At 35.3% G+C, this 17,065-nt stretch overlaps 2 protein-coding genes across 3 annotated transcripts in view; both read left to right on the top strand.

The window, feature by feature from the left end:
• The window catches only part of LOC128983897 (uncharacterized), a 138,515-nt gene that overhangs the window by 29,757 nt on the left and 91,693 nt on the right, over positions 1 to 17,065 (top strand). The gene's annotated exons all lie outside the window — the stretch shown is intronic.
• Positions 10,514 to 12,077, top strand: LOC128986493 (5-aminolevulinate synthase, erythroid-specific, mitochondrial-like). Its single transcript, XM_054406895.1, has one exon. The coding sequence runs from the start codon at positions 10,521 to 10,523 to the stop codon at positions 12,075 to 12,077; it is 1,557 nt and encodes a 518-aa protein (XP_054262870.1). The 5' UTR covers positions 10,514 to 10,520.

Consider the following 17,065-nt stretch of genomic DNA (forward strand, 5'->3'; position numbering starts at 1 on the left):
GGAGCCAGATGATGGCCGAGCTTCGGGTGGTGAATAGTTAATGATTATTGTACAACACTGAACATTGTTGTCCAACAACCTATAGTTCGGCCGCTTAGAAAACGACCTGCGCGCTAATGCTAAACCAATGCTGGAGGAGGTCGTTTTCTAAGCGGCCGACCTATAGTAGGGAATCTCGCTGCTTCCTTTGTATCCATCGGAAAACGTTTCAAGGACTAATGTTTGTGGACTTGTGGTCTACAGATAAATAACAGAGGTGTAATTGCTTGTGAAATTTGTACGCATAAAGCTTCGTGGTTATGTAACTGTAGCCACCACGAACTAATAATACTTCCTGTTAAATTTGTTATTCTTTATTATAAACCTAAAATTATTTTGATCCATGCATATTGTGTTGTTCTAGCTAAATACAAAATCGTATTGCTAGTCCCATAGTGGTTTTATAACTTTCAGTTCATATGCACGCTACACTAGCGAGAAATAAATATTAAACATCAGAATACAATACTGGATGGAAACTGATCAATAGCTTAATAGCTTTAATAAGGTAGTGTGTGTATTACTGCACTCCTACATGCTTGCATGCGTGCTGCATTTTTTTCATTCATGTTGGATGAAAGTTTTTGCTAGCAATTCGTTCCGTAGTTTTGTAGGCTTGCAGGGCTTTAATGAGAGAACATTTTGATCGCGTGGTCGTTGATGTTTCCTGGCAAAACGTAAAAAACTGCGAAAATACGACAATTAATTCTGCATGCTCGGCTTTGGTTGAAAGCTCGCACGCAAGGTCTAAGCCAAATCTGTTCATCTAATGATCCAGATCCATTATCAAGGATGGGACATTGATAATATCAATTAAATTACATCTAAAATGTCTAGTGAGTGTTATTGTTATAATTTTGCGTTAAGTCTTTATAAATAACTTTATAATTTGCAATTTCTTTCGAAACTGAACTTTCGCAGCATCCAATAGTGCTCGTTGAAAAAAAAACTACAGTATGAATAAGAATAAGAATAAGAACAAGAATTATTGTCGTTAAATACAAAAGTACTGTACAATAGACAACGTCAGAACAAATACAGTTTTTCTATGAATTAGGTATATTGTAGTGATAGAAAATAAGTTGAAACGAGAAAAAAAACTATATAAGCTATTAGATATTTGGCATCTAAAAATCTTCCAGTGAATGAAAGCTTCTCTCAAAAAGCCAATCTGTCTTTAAATTTATTAAAATTGAGCTCTTGAAACAATACAGGTAGCTTATTATAGAGCTGAATTTGTGGCTATTGCTTGATTTTAATAACGTTACTATAGGAATATCTAGCTGGTTACATGCTCTAGTATTGTAACTGTGAAATTCGTTACGTTTTGGGAATGATGAAAGATTTCGTTTAACATGTAGCAAATTTTGAAAAATGAATATACATGGTAGAGTCATTATTTTGTGTTTGATAAAGAGAGGTTTGCTGGTCGCTCTGCGAGGAATATCAAACATAATTCTTGGTGCTTTTTTCTGCCACTTGAAAACCTTCTTGGCTTCACTATTACCCCACAGAATGTTTCCATATAGAAGATGGGAGTGAAAGAAACTGTAATAAGAAGTATTACAAATTATTATCATGCAAACTAGTTCATACTAATTACCTTTTATTCCATACCATTGACCCACTGATATAACAAAGTGTGTATCTTCGTTAAGCAACCTAGAAATTCTATTTCAAAACTAGAATAACATTTTGTTTTAATTGTCAAACTTTATACCTTTGCAGCCTTCAACGACTTTAACTAAAATCGAAGACTTTTGGATTGTTTAACTATGTAAAAGTTTCTTAAATAATTGATTTGAATTGATTGAACAATATTTGTGATTTTATTTTTGGATTGACTGTATACATTTAGACTATACAAATAGACATACATGCACTCTGAATAACACGCTGTTATTGTATCACTTTATACTGTTTGAAATTTCAGAGAAAACGATAGCTAACATTAGACGATAAGTTTAAAAATCACGTCACCAGTTTCAATTCTATCAAATAATGCAAGAGTTCGCGATATTTGTGTGAAATTATCAACGCATTCCCGTTGTGAAATCCCATTATAATTGAGTAGCTGAAGGCTTGAGCTGAAGGTACAGGTAGAAATCACCTGATAGTCGCCAAACAGCTGATCGCCTTGACATTTGGCGGGAATGTTGCCGCCACTACGCCGCCGCGCCACGCCGTCTCGCACCAGTCGCACCACTACGCAGGCGTACAAGCTGCTCCAGACATCACAGGCTCTCGTGGAATATTCCGGTTCGGCATTTTGTCTTTCCTGTTGGTGTTAAATATTTTTTTTAATTTTATTTACTTTACACTGTTGCCAATTAATTGTGTCTTATGTACCGGTACTGTACTACGTGCACGAACTACTCTCATGGTACATTTACATTTCGATTTACTACAGTTTAGTGGTTATTATTTCTAGAGAATTATATAGTTCATTTTAAATTTGCTCTAAATAAGTTAAATAATTAGATATCTCCAACCTAAACATTATTTAAACTTATCATCAGTAGGCCTACCTTTATTAGCAATCGGATGTCTTTGACGGCGACAAATTACCGTCCTTTTAATTCTATACAAAATGGTTCAACCTCCATTGATGCAGTTCAGGAGTTATTGAAGTTTTTGTGATTTTACCCATAAAATATCACAGTTATTCCCACCACTTACCAATGATAAGGGTTGTTGACAAGTTAATGGGAGGGAAACTATGCCAAATTGCTGATACCGTTTATTTAAAGTTGGAAACAAATTGTGGCACAGTTGTTAAATAATGCTTGTTTTAAGATAAATACATCATGAAACGTGATACTTCACTGTAAATGGTATCAATTTGTGTTTTGTTCTTGTTAGGGACATTTTTGTAAAAATTTACGGGGTTGTTTAAAGTTATATTTTTTCAATTTCGCATTACCTTATTTTAATGGACAAGTTTAAAAATTTTATTGAAAAAATTCATTAATTATGAGTAAAAATACTGAGGACAAACATAAGTAGGCCTAAATAATGTTTTGGGATATTCCTACCCAAAAATCCAACACGTAAATTTTGACGGTAAAATACTTTCTCTATATAGGGATAAAGTGAACCCCACTTTATAAGGTGAGAAAGTAGAAAAAGATTCAATGAAATTGGAATTAAAAACAAACACACAAAACAAACAATTAATATTCCAATACCACACTTAGTGAGCATATGCCCGTGGTCAACGCGGCGCAATTACTCTACTCCGAGGCATATTATTGGAGTAGTAAGTGTATAATGTACTCTAAACACGTTTATACTCCACACCTACACATAGAACTTGGCGTATGTCCCAGTAGGTTTGGCAACTTAACAAGTTACTTTTCCAACTTCAAATTCACGCCCGTGATAGTAGCGTTTCGCTCGCCTGTCCCCGCTTCGCTGCACTCGTCTTTCATTGTTATTTGAGTGTTTTTGTTTCACTTGTTTTATATGTGTGGTTTATAAAAACTATTGTTTACAGGTGAGTGATTTGTGTGTCAGTGTCAGCAAAGACAGTAAGTACTTGTAATTAGATTATATTATTTATCTACATTATAGCCAAGTATCCCACAAAAAAAAATTAGATTAATCAAGTCAGACACAAGTTATATATTTTTTATTGTGGATAGCGAGTAATTGATCTGTGTTCAAAATTTGTTTATCGGGATATGCTTTCAATGTAAAATATAATTGTACATTGTAACTCCAATGTCAATAAAATGCATAAAATCTGTTGACAAATTAAGGATTCCTGTTGTAAAATTGCTTAGTGTACCCTATACAGTACATTTATACAGTGTTAAAAGTACTGTTTAACTGTAAGTTTTCCGGACATCAATTATTCCTAAACATACTTTTTACAAAGTACGACTTATTAGTTAGTCAGACTCTAAATCAAACATTGCGCAAAATAGATAGATCTACTGCGATTTCAGCAGCTATACAGTACATTGGGAAATCGACGTAGGCTGCAACGTTTTATTGTTCGCCTCTTCCACAGCTAATAATATTTGTGTAACCAAATTTAGAGATCTAGAGGTTAAGGTGGTTTCCGAACCATCGGTCCGTAATATTACTTAGCGAAACATATGAAATCACCACTGAAGTGGAACATCGGCAATCGATGATCAGGAAGTTAGCGAGGTTGTGGTTTTGGCTCTGAATCACGAATCTTATTATTTCGGCTACATATTTTCTCTTGTGATACTATGTGAGATCACCATGTATCCAAGGTATATGTTTCGCAAATATGAATGTGAAGGATAAATGAAATGTGACTTGTGATTTTATTGACTAAGGGACTATTTTGCGATTTTTTTTCTTATTCCTACCTTCGGAACTGAAACCCCATTTAATTCATAGATAAACTAGGCAATGAGTTAGGGTGGAGATAGTTCTGGGGGGGAGGGGCTTGACACAACTGAAAATAAGAATGAATAATTAATTTATTCAGTGTAATACCATTACCTATCAAGAGTACATCTCCATTGCTCACATATTTGTGTTGACATCATTTAACCTTCCAATACTATTTTCAAGCTTTGCAGCGAATATACACTGTAATGTAGGACAGTCAGAATTAAACTCATTGTGCGATTTTGGTCATGCAACAAAGGAAATGATTCTGCAAGGTCTTTTATTCAAATCAGAACAATGATGTAACAAATTTAATTATAAGCAGATTCATGTTACGCTTCTTACCGTACAACTGCCAGCCAATCGATTTGAATAGGACATTAGTTACATTACATTACATTAGTTTTACCAACAGTTTTTTGCATTTGTTTATTTTACAAATACTTTCAATTTCGTTGTAATTTCTGTTAAAGTTAACGATTTGATGCAATTTAATGATACCATTTATGAAACTCTTAGTAAAAACTAACATCAATACATTAATATTCCATACGTGTAAAATTTATAAGCGACCAATTTTCGATTGTTTTTAATTTTTTATAACAATCGATTTTTAATTTTGTATGGTTGTAAAACTATTTAAAATTTATATTTCGCACCTCTCATCTTACACCCATCTCCATCCATACTTGGCTTAAAATACCTAACTTTGTATGGTCGCCATTTCAATGAAAAAGTATTAAAGTTTGGAAAAGTAATTGTGTTTGGGGCGCTGCTGGTGTATTGGTTAGTTCGCGTGACTTCTTCCCAGAGCTTCTTCCCTATATAATAAATGGTTGTGTCCTGATTGCGAACAGTCCAGATTGCGAACAAGGGTAAAATCGTCCAGACTGCGAACACCTCAAAAATGCTGTGGACTACCTGAACATGAGTCGTCCAGACTGCGAACATATATTTTGGAATCTGTAAAGATGGTTTAGTAGCTGTTGTTGAACGTGAGTTTTAATTGCTTGTTGAGTTGGGAATGTGATTGAATGATTGATGTCGTAATGTGTAATGCATATACATGTTATTTCGGATGTAAGATGTATGTAAGTATGGTATTTATTTTAGTTGCTATTTAAATTGCTCGTTGACGATGTTTTTTTAGGTAATTATTGAGTTTGGAATGTGATATTGGCAAATGCATGATATTTCGGCTAATTATGTTAAACTATAGTCAGTTTCTCTTATCTTAATATGTGAGGCTATTTTTGTGAACAAAACTTCTCCGTTATTTCTGGACCGATTTTAACGTTTGAGGTGTCAAATAATTTGTCTCAATTTGTAGTACTGTATTGCATAAAGGTTTTATAACTAAAAAACTCTTACCCTTAAGGGCACGAGACGCTATCAAAGGTCGCATCTTCCCCATAAGAATTACATTGAAAACAAATTTTAAAACAAAAACAACTGTATATAAAAAGAAACTCACCAGCTTTTTGGGAGTAAATATTGATGTTTGTAATATTTATGAGGTAATAGACAAATCTAAACAGTCAATCAGTTTTGTTGGAAGAACAGACAATTTCTTGAGTTTAAAGGAGAAATGTTGAAAATAGGAGGAGGAGACAATTAATAGGAAATCTTATACGAATAAGAAGAGTAGAGGAGAGGCCTGGTCTCGAAGTAAGGAATCCAGGTACACACTCACTTGGGGAGATGAATCATTTTTGTCAGTTATGCTAAGCAACTTAAAAACATGAAGAATATACAACAGATGTTGTCACGGGTTGTTGCTTGGGTTCAAATCCCAACAACGACCAAATTTTCAGATTTCCATCATGTGTGTGTGTGTATGGTTCTATGTGATTCAGGATAAACATTAGGTACGGATTTACTTGTCTAGAAAAAAATATTAATCACAGGCATTGAAAACTTCCCCTTTGAAGAACACTCTCTCTAAAGTCATTATAACTTATTTATCTATGGAACAATGAAACAGAAAATGTGTATAGTTAATGTTTTACCGCTATCTATTTTATTAAATTTCAGAATTAATTCTACGTGCTTCACACTTTTATATGGGTCTATAGCCTAACGTGCAAAATATAAGTAAGCCCTCAACAGTTTGCAGCAGGAAGTAAGACAGAACTCCACTAAAAAAGTCAAACGACAATCTTATCAAAGAGTAAAATTGAATCCACCAAATAACCCAATGAATATTCTCTTCGATTTTAGCAGGTTACAATTCGATTGGAAGCACAATCAGTCTGCTGAATTGAGGCAGACCCTTTACCCAGGTGCAGGGACCGTTGTAACGAGCTCTGGGATATTCATGGACCACGATCCTCGTGAATAAACTAACACTACACGACCTTCTACCAACTGGCTCCATTACAATGTCTTACTTTAACATTGTTCGGGCATAATTTATTTGCTCTTGTTAGGGTAAAACAGAGTACGGAGTCCCACTTATCTGGACCCCGCTATTCCGAACTAACTTAACAGGAGATAAAATTATCTGTATGTTAAATTTAATTGTTCTGTAAATGGTTTGAAAAGTAATATAGTTTTATAAAAGATTATAACATTGAATAAATAATAAATTTAAATTAAAATAAAACAACACTGTTTGGTTTAGTCATTTGGCTATTAATTGATTCTATTTAATGACAGATTGACGTTAGATAGTAATAAGATAAGACATTGACTATGGTATCAAGTTAATAAAACAATCTAAAGTAAACTTGGATGTAAATGTCAAAACTATCGATAAAGCTATGGTTATCTAACAGGAAATTCCCCTACATGTACGCACTAGGTTTAAGTATAAGTCATACAGTAGGTATCTACATAATATACAATTTTTACATTGTAGCTGTCGTATTTTTCAATGTACTGTACTACTTGAGTCTTCATAAGTGGTAGCCATATTGGATTTTAGTCCCATAAAAGCAATGTTAAATTTGAAACAACATACCATCATTTGAAGTAGCATACCGGTGTTATTTATAAAGATATAGTTTTGAAAATTTGTCATTAGGTTTATAACATAGAGTACTAGAGAATGAGAAAATTATATTTCAAATATTTTTTGTCTTTTCTTAATAAATTATTTGGCTTAAAAAATGGTCATTAACTTATTAAGTGGAGGAAAGATGGCAATCCTAAAATGTTGAATCCCTAGAGGACCATTAAACCTTAATTTTAACACCTCAATCATTCTTTAGCACAACAGGTCTTTTTTTAGAAATTCTGTTTCAAAGTAACAATGGTCTTATGGGACTAAAATCAAATATGGCTACCACAGATGAAGACTCTTAAGCCCGGGATCACAGTACTTTTCCGTTTTAAGGTACCGGTACTCATAAGCTGAAAACACTATTTAAACATCTCTTTACATTATTGTGGGAATCCCATCACGTTTCAGCTGTTGACATCAGCGTGCATCAGCTGATTGATGACGTGAGGGGGGAGAGTCATTGTTGCTGAGAGAGATAGGGAGGGGGAAGGCGATTGTTGTGTTTGTCAGTTCAGTGTTCAGTTTGCAACGCGCTGCCGGAGCGATGTAGTCGCGAGCGAACGGGCAAACGCCAGAATGTCTAAATCCAAAAAAAATTTGGCAAAATTTCCGAAATAATCCCTCATAAAGTGGTCTAGCTTTATATTAGTAAAGTTTAGTGTCCAGTGTAGTTTTTGTGGGAATCCTCCAAGCTGATCGGCGTTGTTTTTGTTTCATTTTGTAAGTGTATTCTTTCTATCAATGTAGTATGTAAAGATTAATTATTTTTTAAATACCTATAAACATGCAACCAAATACACAATTATCTCAACGATTTCTTTATTGATATTTCCTTTCTTAAACGTGTTCTGCATTATTTGTCTATTCTAAGATTAAAGAAGAATTTAACCTCTTATACCTGCAAATTTTACAGTTCTTAACATCCAAGAACAGGTTACAACAATAGCTTTTTGCGTTAGTTAATTTTGGTTTCATCTGTGTACAGTTTCGACACTGATAAGAATTATGCCAAACACGTTACAAGAATAAAGCATCATTACATTTTTCAAAGTTCGCATAGATACTGAGGCTTTTTTAAATAATTTATTCATCCCATTTTTTATTTTGGCTTAACCTTTTTATATGAGAATTTGTTTCTCAACACTTTACTTGGTAATAGATAAAGTTATCTCCTTGACATTTTATTTTGTTTGACTATTTCAGTCAGTAGCGTAAGAAAGAGCCACGTAGCCCTCCCTAACTTTGCCTGGTAAATTAACAATTTGTTCTATTTTTATTTAATTTAAATTCATTATCCCTCAACCGGACTAAAAACGTATGTCCAGTCTTCGTTCGTTGTCCTATGGGATACGAAGTTAGTATCCAAATTTGACGAAAACTTCTACGCACAGATTTGGTGTGAAATCCATCAGTCACTACTTTATATAAACGCAAGTACAACAACTTCTAAAACGCCGTTTAAACTCAGGCTTTCTCTGAACAACAGTTACTCGTAATGATAACATCCAATTCCAGAAACAATGCAGTTTCTCAACGCTATCCGCCAGACACCTGGCCATGTTGTGTTCAAGACGTGGAGTTCCGTCGCGGTTTTTACCCTGTAATTCTATTATCTCTACCTAACAAAGTTCCGGTACTATCAGAGAGGTTTATTTACAAACTCATCCTGAAAGAGGTTCAGTAAATTTAAGACTCTGAGTCTGAACGCTAGGTTTTACAAATGTCTGTATATAAAAACAAATTAATGCATGATTATAATATGAACTATTTATGCTCTTTATAACTCTTTATGCATTATCACACAAACCATACGATGGACGTAAAAAGATGGGAAATTGATTTATATAATATTCTTGGGAAGAGTTATATGTCTTATTTCCGATCCTAGAATCCTTAACTGGTTGTCACCCGGGCTTTTAAAGTTAAAATTACTTCTTTACACTCCGTTTAAGTCTAGGTAAAGTTATGCGAGTTTATTAGTAAACCTTTAGTTCAAACCTAAAGGTAAAATAAAGATAAAGTAAAGATAAAAGCCTAAATATCAAATAGTGAGCGTACAACCGACGGAAAATTAGTTAAAACGTTTTCTCGTTTGACCTTCTCTCTTCTACATTCAAAATGAAAAACCCACCTACGTGATCGAAAGATAATTTTGTGAACACTTTGACGCACCGACGGAAGACACAGACGATAAGGTTGGAGTGATAAGCAATAAAAGTTACAGCGCAATACAAAATCGATAAGAGGAAGACTGTAAACGATGATAAGTAATTTACAAGTCAGATAAATAGTCGTGGATGTACACGTGTTGAAAATACTAAATGAATGTTCTCACTTATTGGCTATATTGTGTAGTTCTTATAACATCCAAGAACAGTAACCAAGAACAGTGGTAGTCACTGTAACTGTAAAGTAAATATTGTAGAGGCGATAAATACTGTGTGAATATTCGTGTTATGACCCCCTCGATATAGAGTATTTGAAAACTTACTTACCATAAATCATTTAGTATAGAACACGTGATCAACTTGATTTAAAAAACTGTCAATCACTAATAATGCCAAGATAAGACGTAAACTCATCAAATGTGCGAATTGCAATTTGCAGTCTTGTGAATGACAATGGTTTGGTTTAATCCCTGCTACAATCGATCAATCTAACAGATTACACCTATTTTATAGAGAATAGACAATGGAAATTTCTTACACGTGGCTATTCCATTGAAGTGGTGAATTGCCATTGTTTTGGGGATTAAATAAAACAGAGATGTACTTAATGCTTGTTGTAAAAACCTCATGTTGAATAATAAAAATTGACATTTGAAGATAGAGTCCAAGTTTTGACAGTTGGAATTAGCAAATGATAGCATTTCTTATAGTATATTTGTTTGCTCAATGACCGTGGTTACTAAATGAATACATGTAGTATGTTTTATCTGTAATTTGTCGTGAACGTAGTATCAGCTGTTTATATTCTTTTGATTTAGAACATTGCAGATTTGTTATTGTTGTGCTTTTAAACATTCAAAATAAGGTTAAACGCGTTTAACCTTCTGTTCCGGTGCCATAATCAAGTTTTTATCATTATCAACACTATAAAATAAGAAATGCCTTGTCCGTTCTTGCGATGTCTGCCGTCTACTTATGTTCACAATTATCGTGACTTACTTAAGGTCTTCTGGAGCCACTGTCCCGTGATGTCTCGTTTGGTGTTTGGTAAAAGTCGTAACATTACAACACAAAGTTCCGTGGGAATTGCAACGAAATGTCCTTCTCTTGATGACCTAAGGGAGGTGCGTCAGGAAACTCAAGAAGATGGTATAGAACATCCAGATGAAGCTGCCATTGGTGAGGAAAGAAAGCAGCGAAGTGGCTATAAGAATTCTCCTGAAAAGTCTCCAATGAAACAAAACATCGGTAGTAAATTTAACTACGAAGATTTCTTCCATGATCAGATAATACGAAAGAAGCGAGATCACTCCTACAGGGTGTTCAAGAAGGTGTCTCGACTAGCTGAACAATTTCCATTGGCACTCGAGTACAGCTGGGGTGAGAAACCAGTGACCGTTTGGTGTTCCAACGACTACTTGGGCATGTCTTGCCATCCCACTGTGAAACAAGCAGTCAGAGACGCCGTTGATAACTACGGTTCAGGAGCCGGGGGAACTAGGAACATTTCTGGAAATTCATTGTTGATAGAGAATCTTGAACAAGATCTGGCACAATGGCATCAAAAAGAATCTGCTCTTTTGTTTACATCGTGTTTTGTAGCGAATGATTCAACTTTGTTCACCTTAGCTAGAGCTTTACCAGGGTGCCATGTATTCTCAGACGAAGGAAATCACGCCTCTATGATCCAAGGTATCCGAAACAGTAGAGTTCCAAAGCATATATTTCGCCATAATGATCCAACGCATTTGGCTGAACTTCTCTCCACAGTGGACAAAAGCGTTCCCAAGATTGTTGCGTTTGAAACCGTCCATTCTATGAGTGGGGCACTATGTCCTCTCGAGCAACTCTGCCAGATAGCTCATGGGTTTGGAGCCTTGACATTCGTGGATGAAGTTCATGCTGTAGGACTTTACGGCCATACAGGAGCAGGTATTGGTGAAAGAGATAGTGTTCAAGAGCAAATGGACGTAATTTCCGGAACTTTGGGCAAAGCGGTTGGAAACGTCGGAGGATACATAGCTAGTACTAGCAGGCTTGTTGACATGGTTCGTAGTTATGCTGCTGGGTTCATATTTACCACATCGCTTCCTCCTACCGTAGTGGCAGGTGCAATGGCTGCGATATCTGTCATTCGTGGACCAGAGGGTCGCAGCCTACGTAATAAACATCAGGATAACGTGGATTTCATGAAGAACAAACTGATTGAATGTGGTTTCCCAATTGATCATACTTCTTCACACATAATCCCCATAAGGGTTGGAGACCCAGCTCAGTGCACGGCTTTGTCAGATCTTCTACTGCAGAAAGGACACTACGTTCAAGCCATCAACTACCCCACTGTGAGGTTAGGGGAGGAAAGACTGCGACTAGTTCCAACACCACATCACTCTCAACACATGATGGAATCTTTTGTGCAAGACCTCGTTGAAATCTGGAACGATCTTAAACTACCTCTTGTCCCAGTTAGAAGTATGGTTCCAGTTTCAAACTAGCTTTCTTCTGTGATAATGATGAGTTTTTGGTAAAAATGTGTTTTCTTCAAAATTGCAAACTCTATGTTATTTCTTAATTTCCCAAACTTTCCTGATATGTGTTTTGGACGTGTACCGTTCAATTTATGAATTGTGATATGGTAGTCTATAGTAAGTATAATTCTGTCGTTTTTCCCTTTTAATTGTTGAATAAAGAATTTTTAATACTGTATGTTGCATAATTTGTCGTTGGAAACATAAATATGTAGTTTCAGTAACCGCCCTTCCTTTAAAACAACGTCAATCCTTTGAATTTATGGAAACAGATAGGTGTAAGCAAGGATAGAACACAACTATTATTAGTAGTCTATGTTAGTATTTTATTAATACGTGAAGAAATAATGGGATTTCCATACTGAATTTACTTATCTTTTTAATTACGACAGCTTTTTCCTCTTCTTCAATTTTAAATGATTGTTTAATATACTGTATAGCATAGTTAGCCACTAAATGTAGAACGATATATTTAATAGAGCTAACAATTCGCTTGTTTTCACACATGGAAAAACTAACGGTTAAAATTTTACCCAAGTTGCCGTTTAATAATGAGCTTATAAGAATGCCATTTACCGGAGAGTTTATATGTGTCGGGGGCGGCGACGTAGACAAGGTTATTCTGGGGGCAGCTTTGGCCGAGATCGAGTCCAAAAACAACAGCCAACTGCTGTACACAAACCGAAATACCCGCTCATTCTTTTCTGTAAAAACTCATTTCCTTTAGCCTTTCATACGAAAAGGAAAACTTGCATGATTGGTTTTGCAATGGCTCGCCAGATTCCGTTGATCAGTATCACCTATGGTATCACTATTCATCCGCAACTCAATGATAGCCTACTTATTGCAAATGTAAAAAATCTAACCCATCTTAAAGTAGAGACAATTCTTTATTGAGAAGTGTAATCAAATGTCCATTAGATTTGAGAGGGTCTACTTTGATCTGCTTACCCTTTTACGACATTTAAAATAATTTGACTGGACAAAAAATGTAAAACTTATTGCTAAACAGCCTTTTAACTTGACTACACATATTTTGCATAAACATTCTTGTAATTTGACCGTTACGTCACGTGACAATGCAATGTTAGAGTTGAGGGATTATAGTGGCAATACTGTAACTTCTAAACGCCTCTAATTACGTTTACGTTGCTTATAACTCTGTTTAGCTAATGGTTGGCATTGACATAGATACCGACCAAGTTAGAGTACTTTACAGTTGGGAATTCCGCAACACCTGTTGTTACTCTACAACTTCGACTAACAGCTGTTTATACGTTGAAATTGGATTCAGTCACGTATGTACTTAAAACCCTGACACAGGTAATCCTGAAAGTACTTACAAAGTATCTTCTTGTAGAAAGTGCATTCAAATAAGAGAGTTCACAGTTATAACTGTCAGCAATTGATTGTTAGCAAGTCACCCGCGTCAGGGTAATTTCAATTGCAACTCCCGAGTTTATTGGTTTGCGCGCTAAGCAGACGCTGCGATTTGCACGTTGCCGTTTCCAATATGGCGGCTTCTTGTGACAGGTGGACGGCGCGTTTTGAGGTTATGTTTTTCAGGCGAACGTTCTCTTACTGACACAGTTTTGCCAACCACGGCACTCTCTCTGTGCGTGTGACGAGATATGTATAACGTGGTGCGACGCTGGATGACATTTACTCAGACGTTGATGGCATACATGTTGTTTGACTAGAACGAAGAGAGAAAAATGTGCTACATAATATAATTTTTACAGGACATTTATTTGCATCGTCATTGATTCCATATACTTTTGGGGCATTATGTGCAAAATAATCCATGATAAATTTTTATCAAAAATCCTCTTCTTATCTTGCTCAAGTAAACGGTTACAGAGTTAACACCATGTAAAATTGGGCTTTTAAACACATTTTCAATGCTTTAAAATACGATTCTTGTACTAAATTCCTTAAAATGCAGTTCATTAGTTTAAAGGCCGCTAATCAAATACGTCTACCGTAAACTGGTATAACTAATGAATTTATTGGACTTATTTAATTATTTAGTGGTTGAGCTCTTGCCATAACACTTTGATGGTTAAAGCAATCTCAATATTTTGTCGTAGTTTTGAAATATTTGTGAGAGCCTGTTCCTCTTTATATTCCTGTGTTTTGAGAAACTTACAGAAAGTTCACTACCTACTTCTCTTTGCAGACCATCTAGAGTGAAGTGCAATTATTTTACATTGTCACCCAAACCCGTGACCACCACTTCGCAACCAGGTGTGACGGTTTCACTGGAGGCTATAAAAGGCCATTATCAACAGTAGCACTCCTCACTCAACAGGTGTACAGCTGATCTATTACGTCACTACTGTAGTTGCCGACAGCGATACGCCAGGGAAACCGCCAATCGCATTCACTTTGAAGCAACTTCAATGTGCTGTTTGCGTCAGAAGCTTGGTGTGCAATCAAACATTCCTTGAGATGAAGCTTGAAAATTCCGGAACATGTACGCTTGAATTTAGAGAAATTTGAAATGATATAAATGGTATAATTCGCTGATAGTACAGGTAAAATTATACTAAAAAACCAGTAGAAAACATAAAAATTAGTCCATTCATGAAACTTTCAGGAAACGTAGTAATTACCATTAGGTATTGGAATCTGAAGAGTCCCTAGTGATTGTGGGGGTGGAAGTACCATTTTATGGGGTTTTAAGTTTATGGGGTAGTGATTTTGAGTAAATTTTTATTTATGGGATCCAAGCAAGTGGGGTGTCGTTTTCTATGTTTCTTAGGATGCAGAATCGAAAAAGAACATAATAAAAGCAATACAACCGACAGTTTATTAGAAAAAGACTAATTTATTAATGAAAAACTAAATATGATAAATTAATTAATGTAAAATAATCCAGTTAATTATTAATATCAATCACCTATTACTAGATTTATCATGAGTCTGTGTCACATGATAAAGTTGTGAGGAAAATTAATCAAGAAACTGGTAGTTACACCTCTTTAACCACCACGTGTCATATTGTTCATCAGCTACTGATGCATCATCACCTTCCATGGAATCGTCAGGGTCTCTTAACTCGTTCTTCTCCATCATCGTTTTGACTTAACACTGACAGCTTAGTAGTGGGGATGGGTAGCAGAAATATATTTCAGTTCTGGCGATGATCCTGCAACTTAGGGTGAAGATAATATATAAGACCAAGAATGTTAAACCGTCCAGACCCCAATTTTTAAGGACCTTGGTCGCCCGTAATGACGTCATCAATATGGCGCTCGGAAGAGGATGCTGGGTCGCTATGAATTGGTTATTTTACCAAAATGCCTGAACCGATTTTAATGAAATTTGGCATACAAGTGCTTGAATACTATATCTAATCCCAGTTTGTCAATGGTCGAGTTTGATTAGGTCATTTCAAAATGGCGGCCGTTAATAATCAAAATAATTAAAAATTGTTTAAAGTTTTGTTTTTTCAACTCTCTCCAGAAATCTGCAGCGATCTTTCATTTTCCTTGCAATCACAGGTTGTGATGCCATCCCTGCATTTCATGGAATAGGCAAAATACCCCCACCGCAGCAAACCTGCAGATTGAGAGAGTTTCCATTTGCCTGATTTGATTTTCAATTAAATCTATTTCAATAACATCAAGTTTAATTAGTACATAGGTTTGCTGCTACGGAGAGTATAATAAAGTGTGTTTGTTTTTAATTGAAACATTAATAGCTTAGGTCAAAATAAATAAATTTGCCAAGTTTTATCAAAATATATCCATAAACGAGTAAACTACAACAGTTTACTTATTCTCCATAAGAATAAAATGTGAATGATAAATTTACAATTTTTGAATGTTCTGGGTAGGTAACCAATATCCGTACAAAAACACTTCAATAAACAAAATAATTTGGGTTTTAAGGTATTAAAATTCATCATGGTATCCAAAATGGTTTAGAGAGAAATTGGAGAATGTTATAGAGGGTTAAACATGACAAAACCCAAATTTGACCCCTGAAATCCCCCCAAAAACCCCGTTCCCATGGGGATCATGCCGGATTGCGAACTCGTTAGAATCAATCCAAAGATTTGTTGTACTTTTCTATATGACATAACATCAAACTTTAACAGCGTTAATGACTGTAGACGTGTACTTTTTAAAGAACGTTAGCACAACTCAAGTAATAACTCAAACAAAAATTACCCAATGTTGACGAAATTTGGTAAAAACGTGTAAACCTACGTTTACTCGAACGAGTTTGCGAACCAGCATGATCGGACCATGAGAACGGGGTGTTCTGGGGGATTTATGGGGTAATAATTGGGTTTTCTCCTGTTTGCCCTTCTAAACGTAAAATTTTCGAATTTCTCTCTAAACTATTTTAAATACCCTGATTAGTTTTTTTGCTAGTTTATGTTATATTTTGATAAAACTTGGCGAATTTATTTAACCTATTCATATTTTAATAAAAAAACCCACTTTATTACCCTCCCCGTAGCAGCAAACCTAGTTAACACTAAACTTAATGTTATTAAAATGGATTTAATTGAAAATCCAATCAGGCAAATGGAAACTCACTTAGTCTGCAGGTTTGCTGCAGTGGGGGTATTTTGCCTAATTTATGAAATGCAGAGACGGCATCACAACCTGTGATTGCAAGGAAAATGAAATATTGCTGCAGATTTCTGAAGAGAGTTGAAAAACAAAACATTAAACAATTTTTAGTTATTTTAATTATTAATGGCTGCCATTTTAAAATGACCTAATCAAACTCGACCATTGACAAACTGGGATTAGATATAGTATTCAAGCACTTGTATGCCAAATTTCATTAAAATCGGTTCAGGCATTTTGGTAAAATAACCAATTCATAGCGACCCAGCATCCTCTTCCGAGCGCCATATTGATGACGTCATTACGGGCGACCAAGGTCCTTAAAAATTGGGGTCTGGGCGGTTTTACATTCTTGGGCTTATATAT

Source organism: Macrosteles quadrilineatus, unplaced genomic scaffold, assembly GCF_028750875.1.
Source record: "Macrosteles quadrilineatus isolate MER2022 unplaced genomic scaffold, UCM_ALF_1.0 Scaffold_2__2_contigs__length_208266976, whole genome shotgun sequence".
Lineage (NCBI taxonomy): Eukaryota > Metazoa > Arthropoda > Insecta > Hemiptera > Cicadellidae > Macrosteles > Macrosteles quadrilineatus.

Excerpts from the sequence above, each read along its gene's own strand:
- LOC128986493 (XM_054406895.1), top strand. The coding sequence starts at position 10,521 with ATGCCTTGTCCGTTCTTGCGATGTCTGCCGTCTACTTATGTTCACAAT.